Source organism: Acipenser ruthenus, chromosome 33, assembly GCF_902713425.1.
Source record: "Acipenser ruthenus chromosome 33, fAciRut3.2 maternal haplotype, whole genome shotgun sequence".
Lineage (NCBI taxonomy): Eukaryota > Metazoa > Chordata > Actinopteri > Acipenseriformes > Acipenseridae > Acipenser > Acipenser ruthenus.
Window position 1 is genome coordinate 3386991 of NC_081221.1, and position 17874 is coordinate 3404864.

Consider the following 17874-nt stretch of genomic DNA (forward strand, 5'->3'; position numbering starts at 1 on the left):
GTAAAATACATTATTAGTCAGGGTACCAGTAAACTGAAAATTGCATATACTGCGTCTAAAAAAAAAAAAAAAAAAAAAGAAAAAAAGCTTCGATCAACTATACATATTAATCATCTAAAGAAATTAACAAAAAAAAATATTGTAGAGATATATCCATCCATTGATAGAAAAGGTATTTTAACTGGGGATGTGCTGCCTGTGTTTAAAGTGTTGGTTTGGTCTAGTTAGGCTGGACTTCACTTATTACAGTCTTGTGCAGCAGCTGGAATTGTTTCAGATGGTGTGGGGGATTGGAGGGGTGGTGTATTGTGTTGAGGAGGGTCAGTTGGGTATGAAAATGTGAACTGTTATGTGTTTTTATCTATCTGTTAATGGATTTTATTTTGTTTAATACATTTATTATGTTCAGCTCTTCATGCATTGTTTTAAACTCGTAAATTGAATTTTATGATGTGTGATTTGGTTTTGTAGTAGAGGCAATATTTGTTTATTTATTTATTTTTTAATAAAGTTCTTTTTTAAAATTAAAAATTAATTTCCTTCCAGAAAGTGACCTTAACTACCTTTTGAAGATGGCCCTGGAGAAAATCGCCTTCCTCCCATTTGGATACCTAATTGACCAATGGCGGTGGGGCGTGTTCAGTGGACGCACTCCCCCTGAGCGCTACAATTATGAGTGGTGGTACCTGCGGTGAGTGAGCGTGAGAGTGTGTGAGAGAGCAAGGGTGAAGTGGGGCTGCTCTGCTCTACAGGCAGACCCATTGAATCTAGATGTTTTGAATTCTGATTGTAGGAACACTTGGGCCACATTTAGTCCTGGGGTATTCCAGCCACAGACACAAACCTTTACAAGAGCAAAAACAAACAAACAAAAAAAAAACCCTGCTGGATTAAAGCGAACTCCACCAGACAAGCTACCAATGCTCTTATAACGATTTTTTAGGAGCAATGTATTTTTTTGTGCGTCTTTAACATCCTTCTGCAGTGTCTTATCAAAGTTTGTGTGTCTTACAGAACAAAGTATCAGGGAATCTGTCCTCCAGTTCCACGCACTGAGGAACACTTTGACCCTGGCGCAAAATTCCATATTCCCGGAAACACCCCTTACATCAGGTAGGCGCCTTGTAAACAGATAGACACAATCCTATTTAGCCAGATAGTGGTTTCCTCCTACGCCTCCCCAGTAAGATGGTTTGTAATGATTATAACGGGTCACCTTATGAGGAATGGCTCTCCAGGACCGTGGTTGTCTACCCATACAGTAGCAGCATGTATTTCTAATACAATAATATAGTAACTATACAATGTTCAAAGATATTACTTACTGTTTTTCATATCTGATTTTACCTTACAGATATTTTGTGAGTTTCATCCTTCAGTTCCAGTTCCATCAGAAACTGTGCCAGCTTTCCAACCATACAGGATCACTGCACAAGTGTGACATCTACCGAAACAAAGAAGCTGGAGCTATGCTAGAGTAAGAACATAAGAAACCTTATGAGAGAGAGAGAGAGAGAGAGAGAGAGAGAGAGAGAAAGAAATACAGGAGTAGAAAGCAGTGTGTTATCAGCTGTGTCTTGCTTGGGAAAGGCTGTTTAAAGTGTGGGCTGGGTTAACCAAAAAGACTGACACTTATAAGGAGCTTGCCAGCTAGCTTGGAGTCCCTTTGAGAGTGAGGGAAAGAGATAATAGGAGAGAGAGGGGAGTAAGAGGAAAATAAGGTGGATAATTATAAAAGAAACAAAAATCATAAACCAAAAGTATTTAACTCTGGACTGGTTAGACTACCAAAGCAAGACCTAGCTTATTACATATCATATCTACACCCATTAAACAGTTATGTTCAAAATGAATAAGACATGATTTTTTTTCCCCTTCAGAACGGTCCTCAGTGCTGGATCTTCCAGACCATGGCAGGAAATCCTGAAGAATGCTACCGGAGTTGACCATATGGATGCTTCTTCCCTACTCGAATACTTCCAACCTCTCACTCAATGGCTTGAGAAGCAAAATCAAAACGAAACACTCGGCTGGCCCGATTTTGAGTGGCGCCCCCCAGTGCCAGAGGGATACCCTGAAGGAATTGGTAAGAACTCACATACTCACATTAGGGGTGGGAGAGCAGGTTCAACCCCTAGCCATCCCTTGGCCTCTCTTCATGTGTATATAAAGACAGTTGTGCCAAATAAGGAGGGTTGGGGTGTGGATTACACTACTGTGTAATGAGAGGGTTTGAACTACACATCCCAAATCATGGGTAAGCAAACATTCAGTCAAGCAGGTTAAATGCAAAGTGCATCAACCCGCTGTGGTGCCTTGAAAATGCCATTCAGTAAGTCTTTATATCATACGGGAATCTTTTTCTCGGTAGCAATGAGAGAGACTGCAAATCATCTTGGCCTCATATATTTCAGACATTCAGGTACAGTATTAGGCAAAGCTTCAGAATTACATTTGGGATAATTTGCATATATATCTTTAATAGCTTATTATAGTCATATTAAACACTGTGCGCAAAACATCTTTCTGGGTTTATTCCTGCATTAATGTATTAACATAGTATATAAATTATCACCTTTTCACTACTGTGGTATTATGCCTTTTTTTTTTTGAATGGCTCAGGATGCAAATATAACCTTCATCCATGTGGATGAAGGCTATATTTGCATCCTGAGCCATTCGAAAAAAAAAGGATATGTATCTAGTTTTTTTTTTTTGCCTTACCCATATCATTCTATTGAACGTATATTGCTTTATAAATATTGAACATTTAAACAAAGTAGGTTTTTTTAGTATTCAGTATTATTAGCATTACAGAAATGAGGATTTTTAACGTGATTTCGAACATGATTTTCAGCTTTAACATCACAAATTAACATTGACAGTGAATTAAACAGGTTCATAAAGAACAGTTAGGGCATATGTCAGAATTTTGTGATTTCAGTTTTTACCGTTTTAAAAAATGTAATTAGGCTGATTTGAATGAAGTTATGTACACCACAGCCGCAGCGAACAACACAAAAGTGTAAATCTAGTACAGGCTTCTATTTTTTCCATTCGGTTTGAGGTCGTCTGCATTGGCGTACGAGTCATTTTTTATTGAATTGTATTGAAAAAATAGTATTGTTAACTTTAAAAACGGGTTGTATAGTAAAAAAAAAAAAAAAAGACATACTTTTATTATTTTTATTTTTCCACTCCAACAAAACAAATTATTGTTTTGTTGTTTATATTAGTCATCAGTCATTACGGTTAAACAAACACACAAAAAAGACATACAATAACAGGGAACTAACTGACTTACTTGCAACATTAGAGCTAGTTTTTAATTTCTAAGCCTTTTAGTTGAGGATTTTCCATTTGTAAAAGTCCTTTTTGACATTATGAAAGGCTGTTACTGTGTTAATGAGGTAACTTTGCTTACAGTGGGTAAATAAAACACAGTACGTTGAGTCTCATCTTAAGTTACCATAGCAATAACCAGCAACGTCATTTATTTATTTATTTTTTTTAGCTAAGACTCCCTGCTCTATACTCTAGTATGCGTGACAATTAAAGTTTCTCTCTCTCTCTCTCTCTCTCTCTCTCTCTCTCTCTCTCTCTCTCTCTCAAAACAATGCAAACCTAAACCTTACAAATAGCCTTTGAGGGACTTCTGTGCTAGCAGACAGCATGGCTAGTTCATAATTGCAGTTATCACGTTTTTTTGTTATTAGGTACTTTTCATAAAGATAAGGATTGCAGCGCCATAATTAATCTTTAATACAGACAGCAATGTCTGTTTTTTATGTATAACTTCCACATGGTGAACGTGCACAGTAGGCTGAACTATGAAAGAATGTAGCAAAGAGACACCAAGAAAAACATATTTGAGTGTGATTCAATTAATTCAAGTTGTAGAAAACAATATTCTCTCTCTTCCTACAGATAAAATTGCAGATGAAACAGCAGCCAAGGAATTCCTCAGCCGGTTCAACGACACGGCCGAGAAAGTCTGGAACGTGTACTGTGAGGCGTCCTGGGCATACAAAACCAACATCACAGAGCACAACAGGCAGATCATGGTAACAGCAAAAGGGCTGCCATTTAGACAAGCTGGGCTGTGGGGAGAGTGACCTGGTCTTTGTGCCCCATGAACACCGTGTCTTCTAGAATGCTGTTGTTGTACAGTGCTTTAAATTACTTGGAGCACTGGAAAATATATAATGGCATCCATCAACATTCTCAAGCTTTCCAGCCACTCCTTACATTGTTTTACCACCAAAATATATGTTGATTTATAAAACAATGCCTTTTGACAATTTGTTGCTATTTTGGACCCATGGCGGTTTATTTAATTGATCTAGACATGGCAGATGTAAACAGTGCCACTGTTTTAAAAAATGTATAAAGGACCCCAGATTATAACAATCAAACATGCAATAGATCATATTAGTCTATGTAGTTAGGAATTTAGGAAGGTATGTATTTTAGTGACGCCAATATTAAGATCTGCCGCTGTTAATCAATTGAATAGACTCTCCTTGTGCTCCTTAGAATAAAAAGTGGATTTAATTAAATAAATCAACACAGCTACTGGATTATTTCTCAGCACCATTTGGTAGATGTGATATGGGTATGGGTATTTTGATATGGGTATGGGTATTTTGATATGGGTATGGGTATTTTGATATGGGTATGGGTATTTTGATATGGGTATGGGTATTTTGATATGGGTATGGGTAGTTTATCCTTTTCTATCGCTCGCTCGCCTTCGAACATCTCATGGGGTATACTGTTGTATAAGCATATGCTTTCTTTGCTTGCTTTCTAGTTGCAAAAGAACTTTGACATGTCAACCCACACCCTGCAGTACGGGCTGGAGGCGCGTAATTTCGACTATACGGATTTCCAGGACGAAAGCACCAAGCGCATCCTCAAGAAACTGAACGACATTGAGCTGGCTGGACTTCCTGAGAATGAACTGAAGGAGGTCAGAAACTGTTCAGGATAAGGGAGCAACAAAACAGCACAATCACATCAGCATTCTTTAGTCTCATGGTGCATTGCATCCAACACACTGGGCAATTAATTAAGCCGTCCAGTTGGACCGTTTCATTTTTATTATTATAGTGTGTGTAATAATAAGAATAAAAATCTACGCAAACACATTGGTAACTCATGTTCAACTGTTTGGATTTTACAAATTTAGAATTTTTTTTCCTTTTCTAGTACAATAATATCCTCTCCAGTATGGCAACCAAATACAGTGTAGCTGTAGTTTGTCGTGACAACGGAAAGTGCCTCCCTCTGGATCCAGGTGAGCAGCCACAGCTTTTCACTTTACTGAACCTAACCTGTTTCTTCAACCCAGTGGGGTGGGATCCTTGGCTGTCCCCTGCCCAGCACACACCATTATGTAAATGCAATCCTTGTGACTCCTGCCTTTCCCACGCTTTCTCACAGATCTAACAGAGGTCCTCGCCAAATCCAGGGACTACAGTGATCTTCTCTTTGCCTGGAAGGGATGGCGTGATGCCTCAGGGAAACAAATCCGTCAGGAATACAAGAGATATGTAGAGCTTAGCAACAAGGCGGCCAGGCTGAATGGTAAGGGGTATCGTGCACTTGAAAGATTGTGCGATTCATCTGAAAGTTCCCATTTCCCCCCACCATAGAACCGTGGTTGTTGGAGATATGGGAAGCTGCATTCATTCCATGCTATTATGTAAGAAAGACCACTTGTATGCATGTGTTTTCATGTCATGATTTGTGACCAGTGGTATTTTACTTTGCAAAGCAAATGAGGGCAATTATTTCTCAAGTAGTGCATTGTAAACTTAATGAATCTTCTATCTGTTGCAGGTCACTCAGATAATGGGGCATTCTGGCGGTCCCTGTTTGAGACGCCAACCTTTGAGCAGGATCTAGAGAAAATCTACACCGAGATGCAGCCTCTCTACCTTAACCTGCATGCCTACGTCCGAAGAGCCCTGTACAAGAAGTATGGAGCGGAGAATATTAACCTGAAGGGTCCTATTCCTGCTCATGTGCTGGGTAGGTCAAAATTAACTTGAATAGACGCTTTTACCCAAGGCGACTTACAGGTCTTACAGGGCAGTAAAGGGTTACAATGTAAGCGTAATATTTACATACAGTGTAGTTTACAGTAAGTGCAAGTAATACAACTAAAATACAATATGAACTAGGATGCATCAAGTTAGGATTACAACAATTTACATTGACCAAACATAATGATCAAACGTATTCTTACATTAGCAGGAAACCAATATGTAAAACTGCAAACACAACAATAAGCAGTAGACACACACATTAGTCTTTGGAAAGGCTAATTTAATTTGTTCTCCACAGGTAACATGTGGGCCCAGACTTGGACTAACATTTATGATCTTTTGGTTCCTTTTCCTGGTGCCACCCAAGTGGATGCTACACCAGCCATGGTTGCCAAGGTAAAACAGACTAGATAATACCCAGGTTTGGGCAGTTCAGCATATCTGTCTTTCAGGTCAATGAAGACGTGTGCATTACTTTCTGTGGCTTTATTGGTTCTCAAGTATTGATTCACCACACTTCCTTTAAAGTAGAAAATCTCTGGTAGACGTACGCTCTCCTTTATTACATGTTTATGCAAGCTTTGTCCCTGTATATAAAAGATACCATTACATGAATTACATTCTCCTTTGTTGTTTTCCTTGCAGTGTGTATATATATATATATATATACACATATATATATATATATATATATATATATATATATATATATATATATATACACACATATATATATATATATATACACTACCGGTCCAAAGTTTTAGAACACCCCCATTTTTCCAGTTTTTATTGAAATTTAAGCAGTTCAAGTCCAGTGAATAACCTGAAATGGTACAAAGGTAAGCGGTAAACTGCCAGAGGTTAAAAAAAAAAGTTTAGGTTACCTAAAACTGAAAAATAATGTACATTTCAGAGTTATACAAAAAGGCCTTTTTCAGGGAACAAGTAATGGGTTAACAACTTACAGCTGTTCTGTAGCAATGGAAGTAAATTAAGCCTTGAATGTTGATGCTAACAATTCCTACAGGTGTCCCAACTTTTGTTGATTACTTACAAACCCTCTGTCTGTGTAAAAGCAGTGTTGGAACAGACTGTGTTACTACACCCTCTTAAGCATTATTTGGACAGCATTGTACTGCAGGAAGTAGTAGATTGCTCTCATAATGGCGAGAAAAAGGCAATTAACAAAGGAAGACAGACAGACTCTTATAACCCTTAAAAGTGTAGGTTTTTCCTTTAGAGAAATTGCAAAGAAAGCCAAGGTGTCAGTGAGTACAGTTTCCTACATCATCAAAAGGCACTTGGAAACTGGAGGAAACTCTGACAGGAAGAGGTCTGGCAGACCCAAAGCCACAACAGAATCAGAAGACAAGTTTCTGAGAGTCAACAGCTTGCGTGATAGGCGGCTCACAGGACAACAGCTTCAAGCACAGCTTAACACTGGTCGAAGTAAGCAAGTCTCAGTTTCAACTGTGAAGAGAAGACTTCGAGCTGCAGGTTTGACAGGTCGAGTGGCAGTAAGAAAGCCATTGCTAAGATGGCAAAATAAGAAAAAGAGGCTTGCCTGGGCCATGAAGCACCGCCAGTGGACTACTGAAGACTGGAAGAAGGTCTTATGGACCGATGAATCAAAATTTGAAATCTTCGGTTCATCACGCAGGGTTTTTGTACACCGTCGAGTAGGCGAAAGGATGGTTCCTCGGTGTATGTCACCAACTGTCAAACATGGAGGAGGAAGCGTGATGGTCTGGGGCTCTTTTGCTGGATCCAGAGTCGGCGACATGCACAGAGTGAGTGGCACTCTGAACCAAAACTGCTACCACAGAATTTTGCAGCGCCATGCAATACCCTCTGTTATATGCCTAGTTGGTCAGGGGTTCATCCTATAGCAAGATAATGACCCAAAACATACCTCCAGGCTATGTCAGAACTACCTTAGAAGAAAAGAACAAGACGGTAGGCTTCAAATCATGGAATGGCCAGCACAGTCTCCAGACTTAAACCCCATCGAGCTGGTTTGGGATGAACTGGACAGAAGGGTGAAAGCAAAGCAACCTACAAGTGCAACACATTTGTGGGAACTTCTGCAACAGTGTTGGGAAGAACTTTCCGAACAATATTTGATTTCCATTGTAGAAAGAATGCCACGAGTGTGTTCGGCTGTTATATCTGCAAAAGGTGGCTACTTTGATGAGTCAAAAATTTAGATTAAATTTTGTTAAACAAAACGATTCCATGATTTCTTTTTTATCTCCAATTGTTTATTTGTTCTATGCTTTAAACTGCGTAAATTTCAATAAAAACTGGAAAAATGGAGGTGTTCTAAAACTTTTGACCGGTAGTGTGTGTGTGTATATATATATATATATAGTATTATTGCTGTATTCATGTGGTGAGATATGGTGCAGGTTAACAGGAGTTTAATGTTTTTCAGGGCTGGAATGCTAAGAAAATGTTTGAGCAGTCAGACCATTTCTTCACTTCCCTGGGTCTCCTCCCCATGCCCCAGGAGTTTTGGGAAAAATCCATGCTGGAGAAGCCTACTGACGGACGGCAGGTGGTTTGCCACGCTTCTGCCTGGGACTTTTACAACCGCAGGGACTTCAGGTACAGAGAGAATGGGACGAAACTGCCACAGGCACTTCCACAGCACAATAGAAGTGTTCATGGATGCCATCCTCCCTGGATTTGTTGTTGAACTACTGCCCAGTTAATCACATAATAATATTTTCTGAGTGCCCCGTTCTTTTTTTTTTTTTTTTTTTTTTTAGATAAATAATATCAAGATTTGACAGTTTTTCATACCATTTTAAACACCAGAACCGTGCTGTGTGAAAGGTATCGCTGGGAACTGCAAGAACAGAATACAAGCAAATTTGTTGAGCCAGCATGGAATGGAAACAGCAATAGGCAATATAGACAATAAGGCAATGAACAAATAATCTGATGCAATTTAAATTTAAATGTCATTTGGCTGCAGTAAATCTTGTTTACTGTGCAGTTTAACTCCTTAATGTGTCAATTACATTTAAATACACTTTTAGTGCATGTTAACCATTTACCTAGGAACTGATAGGACTTGCTTTTAGCACACTTCCTCTTACTCAGTAGGTCTGGAAATAATGCTTTATTCTTGTATGTAACAACAACTTTATTGTATCAGAAGGCTACAGAACACTATGTTGTGTTTACAAGAAATGCTTAATTTTACATTTGCTGCAAAACTCTTTAATACAAGGGCAGGTAACTCCAGGTTTACCAGATATAATTATATGATTAGGTACTTCAGGACCACTCACTGGCTTAATTGATTCAATTGAATAATTAAAGGCATGAGTAGCATTGAGTGGTACTCAGCCTAGAGAAGTTATTAGAAGTTTTGTCTGCCAGTATAACAGGAACCTTCACATTGTTGAAGCACACTGAACTACACTGTACTGTTGAAGCTAAATGTGCATAGTGCAACACCTTCACTGTGTGCTGTATGCAGTATGGGCATGAGATTTCACTTTTTTGAACCTGTTCATAACCACAACAAAATACCGGCCTAGACACAAATCCTAAACAGGAAAACAACAACCTGACAAGATTTAAAGAGTGGTTTCCTGTTATGTTAACTAAAAGTTAACTTTAAAGTTTTAGAAGCACTGTTTCCAAAGGGAACACCGTGCTAATCATCTACCAGCATTCAATGGTTTGTCAGTCATTACAATTACCATGAAATTCAATTCACTTTTTAGCTAGAGGCAAACTTAAGGACAAAGTCAAGCATCTATTTGAATTAAATTAACGCATCATCGAACTTTGAAATTCCATTTAAATTGCATGAACTTTACATTTCCTTTAATGTTGTCCTCTGGCTAAACAGTTAATTGAATTAACTCAACCGCCTTGTAATCATTGCAAATCAAGCCTCAAGGATTGTAGGTTACAAAAAACAAAACAGTCATATATCTAACCACCATCTATCAGAAGTTACAACTTGTGTTAATCAATTCATAAACTGCTTTAAAAATAACAAAAACAAGCACCACTGTCAAAGGTCTTTCTCACTTGATCCTTGATTACAACTAATCATAAACCTTAGAACTTTCACCCACTAATCAGAAAGATTGCATAATTCAACCGTAACAGTCACTAAGCTGACTCTTTCGAATAAGGCAAAAGCAATGGTTTATAATAGCAACAAAACAACACTTAAATGACAATGTCTTTTTCCTTTGCACTTTTGAGATTCAACAGACAGTAATCAGTCATCTATGATTATAGCTCTGGCACCAAGAAACCATGTTTGTAGCAATCCAATTCGTTACCCTTTCAATTCAGAATCAAGCAGTGCACAGTGGTGACGATGGGTGATCTCATCACCGTCCATCATGAGATGGGACACGTGCAGTACTTCCTACAGTATAAGGATCAGCCCATCTCCTTCCGGGAAGGAGCCAACTCTGGCTTCCACGAGGCCATTGGAGATGTCCTGGCACTGTCTGTTTCTACGCCAAAGCACCTGAACAAAATCGGACTGCTGGACAAAGTGGAAACTAACCATGGTATGACATTTAAAGAACAATGATGATTTTTATACTTTTGAGAAAGCATAGTACTCACTGCCTTGTTGTTCCTATTAAACCTTCAAATTCCCTTCCTCGCCCCTAGAGAGTGACATTAACTACCTGATGAGCATTGCTCTGGAGAAGATCGCTTTCCTTCCCTTTGGGTATCTTATAGACCAGTGGCGCTGGAAGGTGTTTGATGGGCGCATTTCTGAGACAGACTATAACAAGGAGTGGTGGAACCTCAGGTGAGACTTAAAGGATCTGTCAAGTCTGAAAATACTCTCCAGATCTAAATGACCAACCCCATAGTGTATTCTTAAGTTTCTTACTACCCCCACCTTCAGGTTAAAATATCAAGGTCTGTGCCCTCCTGTGCCACGCTCCGAGGAAGACTTTGACCCAGGTGCCAAATTTCACATTCCTGCCAGTGTCCCATATGTCAGGTGAGTTGTATTCATCACTATATGACCTAGATCACCTATAGTCTGAGTGGTCTACACTTCACAAAAACTAAACTGAAACTGTTCTGAAAAAGGAATGAATTTTAGTGTACAGTATGTGTTGTTTTTTTTTTTTAAGTATAATACCTGCCTACTTGCATTCACCTTGAAAACTGCCGGTAATTCATTCACAATATTCACGCTTAAACTGTGAGAAAACACTTTATCATCAATCACCAATAAGAGGCCTTTCCAAAGCGAGCAGCTTTTCGCACAGAGTATTTGTCCCTTAAAATCTTAATCGGCTAACAACAACAGACTTTTTAAAGCTTGTCGTCTCTTTGTATGACTGTGGCTTTCCTGTCCTCTCCAGGTACTTTGTCAGCTTTGTGATCCAATTCCAGTTCCACGAGGCTCTGTGCAAAGCAGCCAAACAGACCGGGGCCCTGCACGAGTGTGATATCTATCAGTCCAAGGAAGCTGGCAAACTACTTGGGTTAGTCCTGTACAACATGAATTAAAACTGCAAAATATAAACATGTACAATGCTTTCCACCATTTTAGCTTGCGTTTAATTTGTGTCACTATTATTTGCAAAACACTGAAGGACACCCTTTTGCCCCTTTATAGAGATGTGATGAAGCTGGGGTTCAGTAAGCCTTGGCCTGAAGCCATGAAAATTATCACTGGGCAACCTAACATGACAGCCATACCCCTACTTAAGTACTTTGAACCACTGATTAAATGGCTGGAAGAGGAGAACAAGAAAAATGGTGATATCCTGGGATGGCCTGAATACGACTGGGTTCCAGGTAAACATGACTGCCAGTTAGACATGAAGGACAGTTAGTGGCTTTATCTACTAGAGGGGAGCAAGTCAGTATGACAAATAATTCTGATCAAATAATAAATATACTGCGCTATGTGATAAAAAAAATATATATATATATATATATATATATATATATATATATATATATATATTAATATATATATATTAAAAAAACAAGACAAAAACTATTTCCAAAACAAATGTAAATTGCAAATTTAATGTTATTTGATTTAGTGTTTATATATTTTTAAAATTTTACAGGTACTAAAAAAGCAGAAGAAACAGGCAAGGTCAGTTTTCTGGGGATGGACCTGAGCAGTGACCAGGCTGCGGCAGGACAGTGGATTCTACTGGTCCTTGGATTGGGGCTGGTGGTGGCCACCAGCTACCTGGCATACAAGGTGCTCTCCTCCAAATAAAACCTCCTGCTGCTTTTTTCAGGTCAAAACTATTTGATTATGCAACACGAGGCAACACAATTTTCTAATTTATTTGTAAATTTAAACTTAACAAAATTGTCAAATGTTAAAAAAAATACAACATGAATTCATTTTGCTTTTTTGTTTGTCTAGTCAGAATTGTGTCTGCAGCTTCTTTGTTTAAATGTACTTATTAATGCTGTATCAATTTGAAAAACAGAAGTCTGTGTGGTTGCCTTTCTACTATAAAAATAAAAATAAGAATACAATCAAGCTGAAAACAAAGTTTATTTTTCAAAATGATGAATAAACACCATTACAAGTGTATCTGTAGCATAACCATAAAAAAATATTTAAAATCCATTTTCCTTTTAGCTTTAATATTCTTTAATATTGCACTGTTCAAATATAAAGTAAATTAGAACCTATGGCACAAAATGAAAGGCCTATTACAATATACAGACCTTTCCTATCGTTTCCCATGCTATTGTTTAACACAGAAAGAAAAAATCTTCCAAAACATTCTTGTCTTAAGCCTTCAAAAACTGCTGATATTCTTCTGTGGGTTAGAACTCCCATTCTGTGCACCAAAAGGTACTTCCTTTATCAAGAACACATTTGGCATGTAAAAAAATACCAGAAAAACTTCAAAGCCTGAAACATTACAAAAGCAGCTGTGAATACCATGTAGGTGAACAATAGGGCCCTTATTGCATAGATGGATTCAGGGTCTGTGATCTTGCGTAGGTGTTTGGAACGTATGGACACGCCTAGCCTGAATCCAGCTATTTTCTTTCCCTGGAGCCAGCAGAAGTAAGTCCCCTTGTCATCCTTCTGTACAACGCGGAAATGCAGGTTATTGCCTTGGTCGATGTATATCCGCGTGGTCTTGTTGAGTCCCACCATGAACTCGGCACGGTACAGCCTTTCTTCACCTTTGTCCCAGGCCACGGCGTGCTCAGGTCTAGCCCCTGGACAAGCCAGGATGAGAGGGTAGCCCACTGGATGCATGTGGTATTGAATGGCCACCGTGGGAGTTTTGGAACTAAATCCCAAGATTTCTAGAAAGGATTTTTCCCCGGTTAATACCTCAGATGGAGGAGGGCAGGTGGTTATACAGCTGCGGACTAGGTACTCTGCTTTCTTCATCTGCAGTTTCTTCTTGAAGCGGCGGGGGACAGAGGCTGACCCGCAAGAGGCCACGCTTGGGATCTTGCGTCTGTAGCGGCTGTAAAGGAATTGACTTTGGAAGTAGCAGAACCCCACTTTGGTCTGCTCGCCTCTCACGTCACATCGGTCACACATGGTCCAGTCCCAGAAACTAGTGAAAACATTATATTCCTTGGTCTTTTCAGGCTCTCCTGGTTTCACAGCTTGATGTAGGTCATTTTTGGAAATCGCCGTGCTACGCGCTTCCTGTATATCCACATCATAACCATAAAAGAATTCCCCTCTGGATGTACCGCAGATGTAGTGGCCGGAATCGCTATGTTGGGAACGGAAGATAACCAGGCTGAAAAGACGGATAATGAAGCGGTTCTGGATGTCTGATCCCAGCCCTATTTCTGCAGAGTCTATGAACTTGGTGCCGTTGAAATCGGTCAGGACTCTGGTATTCATGTGGCCAAGGTATTTCTGGTAGAACCAGACCACATCGTTGACCTCTTCAGGTTTACAGTTGCAAGGGAGCTCTATAGTCATGTCAGCTAAATAAGCTGCATTATCAAAGATCAGGAAAGCAGGGCAAGGGATCTTAGCAAAGATATCTTCTTTTTCCTCTTCTGCTTCATAGGACTTCAATGAAGGGATAAACTTCACAAGAAACAAAGCAAACACTTTGATCATGAGCTCCATTTTAAAACATCTCTGTTCCAATATTGAGATGACAGAGTGAATGATTTGCTTAGCTGCTCAGAGATTTGGTTCCAATCTACTTGTTCTAGAATGTGCACGTGCTAACAGTGTTCTAGAATAATCCATTTAGAATGCTGAATTGTGTGGAAATTATAAATAGACAATACACAAAACTTTATGACCACCATTTCTTAGAATTACACAAAAACAGATTCAAACTTTGCCAGAGTTTACCTGGCACTAGAAGATAGATGTTAAGGTACAGGATCCTAAGTAATATGCCATATTGGCAAATGTTTAAACTCATTTATTTGTGAAGTTCTCTATATACCAAGGGTTGCAACATTCCCGTTTAACCATTCCCACATTCTTCTTATGTAATTTTCACAAATGGAAACGTGGTCAACCTGAAGACAATTTATTTGAATCTAAAATTCATAGGAGTATGATGACAAACAATAGTCTAATGAAAACAGCAGAGGGTACAAAATTCCAACTCTCCAAAGTTTACAACAACAGTTAGAAACTGCGACAGAACCAGAAACAAGTTTCAGAGTTACAGACATTACTAACTAATGTGTTTGTTTCTTTAATATTCTACTGACTTATTAATACCATGCAAAAGTATTGAGGCCCTCTGCTGGTACCTCTGTGAATTACAGTACCACACCATCTGGGATATACTGCCACATTTCTCAAAATGTGGAACACAAGTCTTGCTTTGAGATGTGATATTAATAAGAGTTTAACTGTTACTAAAGTCCTTCTTGTAAAAGTTAAGTCTGAACATTGTAGACCTTCATTAATCTCCTTATGCATTGAGCTTTTTCATTTTCCACACTGTCTTCTTTTCTCGTCTCCACACCAGGATCTTCCATGATCAGCAGCTTCTGAAACAGCTCCAAACAACTGTCCCTTTCTTTCTTACTCAAAAAATCCACGTTAAGCCCAAACCTCTTGGTCTGTGAGAGGTGGTACAGAATGTCGGTCAGGCTAGCTTGGTCTTTCGTGATGAAGTTCTCTGAAAGCACAAGGAGGAGCTCCCCAAGCAACCCAAATGCGATCTCGTTCTTGAAAATCACACCCAGTTGCTTTCCTCCCAGGGTTAGTAGGAAATTGTATTTCTCTGCTCCACTTCTGTTGTGCCTGCGCCAGTCTCTGTTGAATTCAGCTGCAGTTTCGGGCAGGCTTTGAGGATCCTTTAGTTATAAAAATGATGCATTAGTGTACAGAAATGTATGCAATTGTGATCGCGCACCACCTTTCCTGACATGAGTAAAAAAAAAAATAATAATAATACATGTATCACAAATCACAACTGTGTTATGTATAGTCTTAATTCACTAACTTCTGCAAATGACTGGTGGTTTCAACTATAGCCTTTGGTGTAAAGTAATAGTGCACTGTGCACCTCTACAGACATGTAGAAATACTAAAAGAAGCTAAAATTCAATTTCGACTAATAGGCTTTTTCAACGTCTTTGTTTTTTGAAGACATTGAAAAAGACTTCTTCCCGAAACATTTGTCTGAGTTTTAGTTTATTTTAGTATTATTAAATGAAAGTGTTATTGAGTGTTAGTAGTCATGGATGATACCTCTATATACATGGAAATGAACTGGCACTAACCTCTATAATATCGGTCTGTGAGCGGACTTTTTGTCCAGAAGATGATGCCAGTGAGTTCCAAGGTTGGTACCTTCGTCCTCCTACTTTGTCCTTTCTGTCCAGTGGCTTCAGGTGTGATGCCTGCACAATATCCCTGGTAAAAAAAAAATAAGCAAAGAAACAGGTTTTTTTATTAATATTTTTGTATATAGCCTTTTTTAAAACTGATTTTAAAAAAAAATATATCTCCAACCGCATTGCATGTTTTTTTTTTTTAAAAGCTAATTAAGAGCAAAAAAAAAAAAAAAAGGCAAATAAATAGCGTGGGTACTTTGACTATAATGCAAATGACATGAACTTTTTCAAATTATGATTGTGTTATTCTATACTTACTTTAACTGCTTCAGTTGAATTGCGACAGAATGTTAATTGTTTTCACTGAAACCCATGAGGGCTAATACTTTATTTCACAAGCATATGCTGTTCAATCTAAACTGAAACTTACCTGAACTCCTCATACGACGCCACTTTCTGATGAATGGCACGGAACTTGGCATCATTTTCTCTCTGGTACTTCTTGTCAGCTGCCACTGCTGCCTCCAGCTCTCGCTCCAGGGCAGAAAAGTTAATGGTTTCTGATTCGTCCATTTGCAAAGCTAAAGAAAAGAGAAAAATAAAATTCTGAAAGTGGTGACTTCTCAATTGCACCATACTGGTATATATATATATATATATATATATATATATATATATACACACACACACACAATAATCTCCGGCTAAGAGAACACCCCTTGGCAAGCAAGCAAAGTGTTCTTATTACAGTCAAAGTGTTCTCTAAAGCCCCTTTCACACTGGCATTCTCGACCTGGGTCGGAACCTACCTTGGTCAGGATGCCGTGTCATGCGGGTCAGCTACGTGATTTCACACTGCTTTTGATAAAGCAGGGTTGACCTGGGTGACAGACGCAAGTAAACAATGCACGTATCAATGCCCTGGAAGCAGCTTGTGATTAGAGCAAATGTTTCTACATCCCTGCTGCAATCTGGCTCATCTGTGTCTCAAATCAACAAAAATATGGCTAAACAGAATAAACAGAAGTGTTCCTTGCGGAAGTGAAACCTTCACGCAGGCGTGGCTGTTTGTTATTGCACCGGCTCATGAACTGCCGTCATGCATTTTGTCTCATTCAACCCGAGTCAAAGCGTGTCGACCCACATCCTGAGGTGGGTCGCTGGGACCCGGGTTAACCCAGGTACGACCCAGATACGTGGTTTCACACTACGCGGGATTGTGACCCGGGTAGCCAGAGCCCGGATCCGGACCCGAGTAGGAGTGCCAGTGTGAAAGGGGCTTTAGACAGAGTTAGCCACCAGACACAATAAATACATATGCATTACTTGTCATGATACGCGTGCATCAAAATATGGAATGAACTGAATAAGTAAAGCAAAACAATAGGCAAGTGTATGTTAATAAACTATAATAATAATAATAATAATAATAATAATAATAATAATAATAATAATAATAATAAAGTAACAGGCAAACTAACGTTAATAAAACTAAACCAAAACAACAGTCAAAAAGCTTAAATCTCTATGTACTGTACTATGAAATTAGCTGGGGGGAAATTATACATTTCCATTGATTACCACTGTGTGTGTAATATATATATATATATATATATATATATATATATACACACACACACACAGTGCCTTGCAAAAGTATTCAGACCCCTGACCAATTCAAGATAACGCAAATGAAAAACAAAATATAAATGTCGTAGAACCCCAAACTGTACTGCTGCTTTACTACTAATTCGTTACAATTCGATAACCTAAATAATACTAACTTTAATTATTAATTACAACAATGTTTTAAAGAAATAAACGTGCTTACCTGAAGTTACGCTTGGCTTTCGCAGTCGTTTGCACTCAGAACGCGTCTCTATGGCAACCAACCCCAGCTGCTTCTGTTTTAGATTGATTTGCCCTTAGCAGGTAGCCATCTTTGTAACTGGAAGAAACAAGGTTTAATGTGCCATCTAGTGTTGAGAACGAAAATGGTATATATGGTCATTGTTTTCCTGATCTTTGTGAAGTG

General features: G+C 38.8%; 3 protein-coding genes across 6 annotated transcripts in view; 1 reads left to right on the top strand and 2 right to left on the bottom strand.

The window, feature by feature from the left end:
* Nucleotides 1-12559, top strand: part of LOC117433482 (angiotensin-converting enzyme-like) — a 54753-nt gene extending 42194 nt beyond the window's left edge. For all 3 annotated transcript variants that reach the window (XM_059006526.1, XM_059006525.1, XM_059006527.1), the window contains exons 9-25: nt 547-691; nt 1015-1113; nt 1355-1477; nt 1881-2086; nt 3928-4064; nt 4814-4972; nt 5212-5299; nt 5446-5589; nt 5845-6036; nt 6352-6449; nt 8491-8663; nt 10383-10606; nt 10713-10857; nt 10957-11055; nt 11426-11548; nt 11683-11864; nt 12146-12559. In XM_059006526.1, coding sequence (XP_058862509.1) covers nt 547-691; nt 1015-1113; nt 1355-1477; nt 1881-2086; nt 3928-4064; nt 4814-4972; nt 5212-5299; nt 5446-5589; nt 5845-6036; nt 6352-6449; nt 8491-8663; nt 10383-10606; nt 10713-10857; nt 10957-11055; nt 11426-11548; nt 11683-11864; nt 12146-12303 — 2495 coding nt within the window. In that variant the 3' untranslated portion in view covers nt 12304-12559. The remainder of the gene's footprint in view (nt 1-546; nt 692-1014; nt 1114-1354; nt 1478-1880; nt 2087-3927; nt 4065-4813; nt 4973-5211; nt 5300-5445; nt 5590-5844; nt 6037-6351; nt 6450-8490; nt 8664-10382; nt 10607-10712; nt 10858-10956; nt 11056-11425; nt 11549-11682; nt 11865-12145) is intronic.
* A 95-nt stretch (nt 12560-12654) lies between these two features.
* Nucleotides 12655-14425, bottom strand: LOC117433485 (Ig-like V-type domain-containing protein FAM187A). The gene has a single exon (XM_034055783.3). The coding sequence runs from the start codon at nt 14155-14157 to the stop codon at nt 12910-12912; it is 1248 nt and encodes a 415-aa protein (XP_033911674.3). The 5' UTR covers nt 14158-14425; the 3' UTR covers nt 12655-12909.
* Nucleotides 14426-14559: 134 nt separating this feature from the next.
* Nucleotides 14560-17778, bottom strand: LOC117433486 (coiled-coil domain-containing protein 103). Of its 2 annotated transcripts, XM_059006528.1 has the most exons (5): nt 17671-17774; nt 16649-16719; nt 16270-16420; nt 15786-15918; nt 14560-15356 (listed from the first exon to the last, which is right to left on the bottom strand). In XM_059006528.1, exons 2-5 carry the CDS (start codon nt 16668-16670, stop codon nt 14934-14936), a joined length of 729 nt encoding a protein of 242 aa, XP_058862511.1. In that variant the 5' UTR covers nt 16671-16719; nt 17671-17774; the 3' UTR covers nt 14560-14933. The 2 variants fall into 2 exon arrangements, with proteins under 2 accessions (XP_058862511.1, XP_033911676.2); XM_034055785.3 differs by lacking the exon at nt 16649-16719 and having other exon boundaries at nt 17671-17778.
* Between the last annotated feature and the right edge of the window lie 96 nt (nt 17779-17874).